Source organism: Eriocheir sinensis, chromosome 9 (assembly GCF_024679095.1).
Source record: "Eriocheir sinensis breed Jianghai 21 chromosome 9, ASM2467909v1, whole genome shotgun sequence".
NCBI lineage: Eukaryota > Metazoa > Arthropoda > Malacostraca > Decapoda > Varunidae > Eriocheir > Eriocheir sinensis.
Genome location: NC_066517.1, coordinates 2,523,590 through 2,531,198, shown reverse-complemented (window position 1 = coordinate 2,531,198; position 7,609 = coordinate 2,523,590). Strand labels below are relative to the sequence as shown.

The 7,609-nt window shown below is 48.9% G+C and overlaps 2 protein-coding genes across 3 annotated transcripts in view; one reads left to right on the top strand and one right to left on the bottom strand.

The window, feature by feature from the left end:
• Positions 1–7,297, bottom strand: part of LOC126995836 (GPI mannosyltransferase 2-like) — a 28,351-nt gene extending 21,054 nt beyond the window's left edge. Inside the window, exon 1 of one of the 2 annotated variants that reach the window (XM_050855698.1) lies at positions 6,848–7,297. The gene's annotated coding sequence lies outside the window, so the exon portion shown is untranslated. Of the gene's footprint in view, positions 1–1,517; positions 1,789–6,847 lie in introns of those variants that run through there. The other variant, XM_050855699.1, reaches the window with a different exon arrangement.
• Positions 3,158–6,465, top strand: LOC126995835 (phosphoenolpyruvate carboxykinase, cytosolic [GTP]-like). Its single transcript, XM_050855697.1, has 3 exons — positions 3,158–3,349; positions 4,049–4,169; positions 4,381–6,465. Exons 1-3 carry the CDS (start codon positions 3,285–3,287, stop codon positions 6,181–6,183), a joined length of 1,989 nt encoding a protein of 662 aa, XP_050711654.1. The 5' UTR covers positions 3,158–3,284; the 3' UTR covers positions 6,184–6,465.
• Positions 7,298–7,609: the final 312 nt, after the last annotated feature.

Genomic DNA, 7,609 nt, shown 5'->3' with positions numbered 1-7,609 from the left:
CTCTTTTGGCCACTCTTCTCTCCTCTCTTTTTTCCGTTATACATACACTTAATGAATACGCTATGCACAACACTACATCATGATCTTTCATATATAAGTGTGGATTGTTACATACACTCTGTAACTAAGCTAACAACATGAATAAGCCACAAGCAATACACTTTTTTACAGGTAAGGAGGGAGCTCAAGGGGGCATAAAGAGTAAACAAAAAGGCACTACTCCTGAAAAAAAGTGTTTAACAAAAGAGTTCCAAAACAGAGAGCCCAGAGTCATTTGGAGAGATGCCTTGATATTCCCCTCCTGCTAACGTTTAAGTCGTGGGCAGGAGGAAGTGCAATAGACACAAATAGACACAAGAAAACTGCTCCACTCAACACTAAAACATTCACAATTAAATTCAGACACAGGAAATTACCAAGCCAATCCCTGATACTCATAAGCTCAGACATACAGAGCCTTAGATACACACGACAAACAATACACGACAGTACAATCCCATAATCATGCCAGGCTTACGTAGAGTGGTGTGAGAAGGCCAACAACGTCACGAGTGGTTGTTTGTGTGTGTGATAAAGAACCTAGTTAAAAAGTCTTGTCCCGAGTCGTAGTAGGAAGATAAGAGAGTAAACAAGGCGATAAAAAGAAGGAAAAGGAGTTAGATTATTACGTATATGGAAAGATTGAGAGAGATGTAAAAACAGAATACAAAGAAAAGAAAGATACTAAAAGGAAATAAATTATAATAAACTATAAAAAAAACTATAAAAAAGACGAAATTAAAGAAAACGAAAAATGAAAGAAAGACAATGCTAAGAATGAAGCTGGAAATGGAAGGAAAAAAATAGCCTAACCCAACGAAGACAGGACAAAGACTAAAAAAGAAAACAAGAAAAAAAGAAAAAGCCATAGGATACAACGAGTTAAAATTACCCACCTCGCCCCGGATCCTGCAACAACCTGAAGGACCGAAGGATAAGTGAGGAAAAAAGAGCAAGGGGAAATATTAAACTGGTTCTCTGACGCGGAATGAGAGAAAAAATTGGTGCAAGTAGAATAATTTTTAGTTGAATGACTGAAGGAAAATAATGTAGATGAAGAAAAGAAGATGAAGAAGAAGAAGAAGAAGAAAAAGAAGAAGAAGAAAAAAGAAGAAAAAGAAGAAAAAGATGATGCTGAAGAAGTGGAAGAAGAAGAAGAGGAATGCACGTGGATTCGAACCCATGCCCAAATAGTTAAGGGCCCAGACACACGAGCGACTTTACAATCGCTTGACTACCCCATACACACGAACGACTTAGAAGCGATTTTAAATCGCGTAAGAAGCGATTTTAAATCGCTCGTGTGTATGGGGTAAAGCGACTCGGCTGGGCAGGCAAGATGTGATACTGTGTGTGTGTGTGTGTGTGTGTGTGTGTATATATATACATATATATATATATATATATATATATATATATATATATATATATATATATATATATATATATATATAAACAATCAAACACAGAAAACATACCTGATGCATTTTTTTTATTTTGCTGGGTCCATTGCTTCAAATTCCTGCACAAAAAGGCCACACATTTCCTACCAAGCCTTCCTTTTTAATATTTTGTTGCTGTATTCAGTGGTCCTTGTGTCCCATATAGCTGGCCGTCCTTCTATTTCAATTATAAAGCGATCTGTATCAAATGCCATGGTAGGGGAGAGATGGTGTGATGTGTGAGTGCAAGGAGTGATGAGAGAGGACTGACTGACAGATCACTTCCGGTACCTCGGAAAGGCGACAGGATGTCGCCCGTGTGTGGGGGGTCCAAGCGATTAATCGCCTTGCACGCGCTTTGTACTTGCGACTGCCCAGCGTGGTCGCTTTACACACCCGCCCGTGTGTTGGGGTAAGCGATTTTCCCTTTGAAACCTATGTTATATCAACTACTCGCGACTAGAGGCGATTAAAAATCGCACGACAGAGTCGTCCGTGTGTCTGGGCCCTAAGCCCGCTAGCCACTACACCATGGAAGGGAAAGCTGGAGGAAAATAATCTAAATGAACGAATGAATTAAGGCTAAGTGAGGAAAATATGGCAAGGAAAATAGCGTAGTTCACTAAAGGGGGAGGAAGCGAGAAAAAAAAATCTATCTAGCTGAAGGAAATTAATCTGGGTAAAGGAAAATACTCGACTGAATGAATAATGAATGAATACTGAATGAAGGCTGAGTAAGGAAAAAGAGCTAGGAAGATAATATTCTGAAGGGAAGGAAGCCAGAAAAAGACACAAAAAACAAGAAAATTAATATAGCCCAAGGAAATTAATCTAGCTGAAGGAAAATACTCTAAATGAATGAATGAAAGTTGAGTGAGGGAAATATGGCAAGGAAACTGGTTCAAAGGGGTGTGTAGGTGTAGGTGTGTGGGTGTGTGTGTGGGTGGGTGGGGGGGGGTGGGGGGGCAAGAACAAGCAATGAATAAAACCTAAAATTGTACAGAGAGCAGCAGAGACAAAGGGTTAAATTTAGCAGTCAGCTGCAACCTGTTGGAGGCATGATGCAGAGAGAGAGAGAAAGAGAGAGGGGGGGGGGGGGAAGGAGGGGGCATGGGGCGTACGTACTGTTGCCAAGCGGAGGGTGAGGTGATGCAAGAGGAGGAGGAGGAGGAGGAGGAGGGTACAGGACCAAGGAAGATATCTCGTCATGCAAGCTACCCAAGATACCCCTTCCTCCTCTTCCCCTCTACCCCTTCTAACCTCCCCTGCCCTTGGTTCTCTGCGTGGCAGGGGGCGACTTGGTTGGAGACAGTGGTGTGGCAGCGCGTCAGCCAATCACAGAGCCGCTTTATGTGGGCTGGGCTTTCGTTATCCAATCAGCAGCCTCACGTGACTGACCACCCTCTAAGACCACCTGCCTCCAGCTAACCGTCTTCATAAATCTGGTATCTTGACTTTGGATTAGTGAGGTTTTAGGGTGTTAATATGTATGGGTGCATTGGTTTGAGTATGGGGTGATTGGGTAGTGGTGATTAGGGAGTGGTTCGTAGTGGCGGGGTGAAGCGGGGAAGAGTGGGGCGGTAACGGGGAGGGGAGGAAAGGTTGAGGACCAAAGTCACCCCTTGGAGTGAAGAATGACGCGGCGCCGGCCAATATAAGGCGGAGGTTGAGCTGTTGAAGTCACTCAGCGTCTTGAAGGCGAGTGAGTCACACCAAGCTGTGCTCCAGGAAGTCACCCCTGGCCATCATCACCATCACCATCACTCCCATCATCACCACCAACTACTAACTACAGACGCCAAGATGGTTGTCCTCAATAACTCCAACAACCTCAACAACTCGGCCAACAACATCATGCTCGACAAAAAGTAAGTCCCGCCTGTTCTGCATGGAGTGAATTCTTCGTCAGTAGTTTACCCTTACCTCCAAGCCCTACAAAGTTTCATAATTACTATAAGGCTTTGGTGGAGGTTGTGGGTGTTAATATTTCCATAGCTAGTTTTATGAGCCAAGTGGTAGTCTGACAATAATGTTACAGTGAGACTCCCAGAAGTACTTTCATAACGCCAGAGCCAGGGAATTGTAGCCATACATACATAACTGATAGTTTTAAAACAGCCATAACTCATTCCCTAAAAAAGAGCTGCTCTACTTGAAATGCAAACTGACATTCTTTAACAACACGAGCTTAACATTGTCACGGATCACCCAACCAAGTGACAGCCTGGGATGTATTGATATCATGGGATCATGGCAATGGGCAGAAGGCGTGTTAGAGCTCAAGGACAGGCGTTGGCAGCACACACTAACCAGACTCAGCCGTGATGCTGATCTCCGACACCTTGCTCTATTAGTAAACGACTATAATTCATTTCATACATTCACCAAATTGGCTCAGAAGCTGACATCATTCAGGATTCAAACAGATAATGAAAGGACGAGTCTACCTAACTGAGTCACTTCCATTCACCCTTCATATAAATCATTAACACCAACATGCAGTGTTGTTCATACTTTATGTAGGCACACAAACAGGTTGTCTGACCATGTTGCTCTTTCCTCCACAGGCCGAGCAGCGTCATCACAGATGCATCGCGCGTCGCCGCTGAGGCCGCCAAGAAGAGTCTCAACTTTGAGCACTACTCCTTCGCCGTCAGCTATGGCAAACTCACATCGCTCAAGCCCAAGGTGAGCCCAGTGGTCGATATTAAATTTGTTATGAGTTTTAGGTATTCAGTGAAGTTCTCATAACACCGAATCGAATCTCTTCCAACCAAATTCCTCCTCGCGCTATTGGCAAATACCCTTACCATGTCAATGTAATTGTTAGAAGGATTTCAAAGTTCCCTGCCCTGCCCATTCCCTAACTCATCCAGACCATTGCTCCTTTTTCCCGCAGGTGCGCACCTTCGTTGAAGACACCGCCCGCCTCTGCCGCCCCGACAAGGTTCACATCTGTGACGGCAGCGAGCGTGAGCTGCGCCACCTGCTGAACACAATGCAGCAGGCGGGCATGATCGAGTCGCTGCCCAAGTACAAGAACTGCTGGCTAGCGCGCACCGACCCCGGCGACGTGGCCCGCGTGGAGAGCAAGACCTTCATAGTGACCCGCGAGAAGCGAGAGACCATCCCAATCCCCAAGGAGGGCGTGCGCGGCCTGCTGGGCAACTGGATGTCCCACGAGGATCTGCGCCGCGCCGTGCAGGACCGCTTCCCGGGCTGTATGGCCGGCCGCACCATGTACGTGGTGCCCTACTCCATGGGCCCCGTGGGCTCCCCGCTCTCCAAGATCGGCGTGCAGGTCACCGACTCGCCCTACGTGGTAGCCTCCATGCGCACCATGACCCGCATGGGCAGCCGCGTGCTGGAGACGCTGGGCGAGGAGGAGTTCGTCCGCTGCCTCCACTCAGTGGGCTGCCCGCTGCCGTTGACCCGCCCGCTAGTCAACAACTGGCCCTGCGACCCCGCCCGCACCATCGTGACCCACGTGCCCGAATCCAACGAGATCATCTCCTTCGGCTCCGGCTACGGCGGCAACTCCCTGCTGGGCAAGAAGTGCTTCGCCCTGCGCCTGGGCTCCGCGCTGGCACGCCGCGAGGGCTGGCTGGCCGAGCACATGCTCATTCTGGGCATCACCAACCCGGCGGGCGAGAAGCGCTATATCGCTGCCGCCTTCCCCTCCGCCTGCGGCAAGACCAACCTGGCCATGATGACGCCATCGCTGCCGGGGTACAAGGTCGAGTGCGTCGGCGACGACATCGCCTGGATGAAGTTCGACTCCGAGGGCGTCCTGCGAGCCATCAACCCCGAGAACGGCTTCTTCGGCGTGGCCCCTGGCACGTCCATGATGACCAACCCAGTGGCCATGAAGACCGTGCTGTCCAACACCATCTTCACCAACGTAGCCAAGACCAGCGACGGCGGCGTCTTCTGGGAGGGCCTCGAGAAGGAGACGCCCAACAACGTGTCCATTACCTCGTGGCGCGGCGAGACCAACTGGAGCCCGGAGAACGGTGCGCCCGCCGCGCACCCCAACTCCCGCTTCTGTACGCCCGCCGGCCAGTGCCCCATCATCGACCCTGCCTGGGAGGACCCCGAGGGCGTGCCCATCTCCGCCATCCTCTTCGGCGGCCGCCGGCCCCAGGGCGTGCCCCTGGTGTACGAGGCCTACGACTGGAAGCACGGCGTCATGGTGGGAGCCGCCATGCGCTCCGAGGCCACAGCGGCCGCGGAACATAAGGCCAAGGTCATCATGCACGACCCCTTCGCCATGCGGCCCTTCTTCGGCTACAACTTCGGCCACTACCTGAAGCACTGGCTCAGCATGGAGGGCCGCACCACCAAGCAGATGCCCAAGATCTTCCACATCAACTGGTTCCGTAAGAACGAGAAGGGCCGCTTCATCTGGCCCGGCTTCGGCGAGAACGTGCGCGTCCTCGACTGGATCCTGCGGCGCGTGGAGGGCCAGGACGTGGCCGAGGAGAGCGCCATCGGCCTGCTGCCTAGCCCCGGCGCCCTCGACCTCGAGGGCCTGGAGGACCAGCACATCGACACCGAGGAGCTCTTCAGTCTGCCCAAGGACTTCTGGAGCCAAGAGGTCCGCGAGATCGCCAAGTACTTCAACGAGCAGGTGGGCGACGACCTGCCCAACGAGGTGCACGAGCAGCTCAAGAAGCTCGAAAAGAGAATAGAGAAGATGTAAGCTAAGTCTCGCACCCTCACATTACCCGCCAATGGCAACACTCGGGCAGACCTGCTCGTCAATCTCATCGACCATCATCATCACTGTCATCATAAGCATCAATAGTCATCTCTCCACATCTATACTCATCAAAGTCTTTCAATTTTACCTCTTCCAACATTTCCTTTTTTTTTTTTATCATGGTATGGTGGACCTTTTTTTTTTCCTCAGGAGTGAACAAATGCGCAGCACAGTTTGTGATAAATAGGATAGAGAAACAAATACAAGCTATCCTCTATACTATGTGAGACTTTCTTTTACCTGGGAGAAGGGAATGGAGTGAGAGGAGGAAAGTGCTGAGGGGCAAGGATGAATGACACACACACACACACACACACGGAGACACCCTTGCTCACCGGTGAAATCCATACAACAAACATCCTAACAAACTCATACCAGTGGAGTGTACCAAGACGCCTCTTCACCCGAAATTGACCTCACTTTTGGCCTCTCTCGTTCTTTATACTTTTATTCGGAACAGCGTGTATTGGGCTTTTTGCTGTTGTTGTTGTCGTTGCTTTTGTTTTTGCCTTTGAGTTGCCTCTCGCTATAAAAATTTTTAAAAAACTACGCTGGTGGCTCTGCGGTGAGATATACCTCTAAGGACCAGCTGATGATCACTTACCTAAGGAATGCGAGTTGTCGCCAGTTTCCCAGAAGACACGCAGCAGGTTGGAAGAAAGGGAAGCTGCCAGACTTTGGTGCTTCTCTCTAGTGTTTTTTGTCTTGCTTTCTCTCGTTCTTTCGTTATTCTCTCGTTCTGCTCTCGTTCCTCTCTCGTTCTACTCTCGTTCTTCTCTCGTTTTCTCTCCTCCTATCTCGTTCTTTTCTTGTTCTCTTGTTTTACTCTCGTACTCTCTCGTTCTTCGTTCTTCTCTCGTTCTTTTTCTCTTTCCTCGTCCTGTCTCGTTCTCTAGTCCTCTCTCGTTGTTCTCTCGTCCTCTCTCGTTCTTTTTCTCATTCTTCTCTCGCTCTTCCCTCGTTCTTTCTCGTTCCTCTCTCGTCCTTTCTCGTTCCTCTCTCGTTCTTCTCTCGTCCTCTCTCGTTCTTCTTTCGTTCTCTCTCTCTCTCTCTCTCTCTCTCTCTCTCTCTCTCTCTCTCGTTCCACTCTCGTCCTCTCTTCTCTCTTTTTGCTCTGTGGGCTCGGTTTTAACAGACGCACAGATGGACGGCTCCCAGGACATGGAAAGAGTCAATACCATTTTTTCTTCATTTCCGTGCTGTTGCGTCAGGCTATTTTGTGAAACTGAAAGAGAAGAAGAATAGGCAAGGAGTAGTACATGCTAACTTTAAATCTCAAATATTTAGATTAACAGTCAAACAGTATAGGTACGTGTACTACCTTTTTAGCAATCTCTGTGCGGTTGTGTCAGACGGTCTTTTGAAA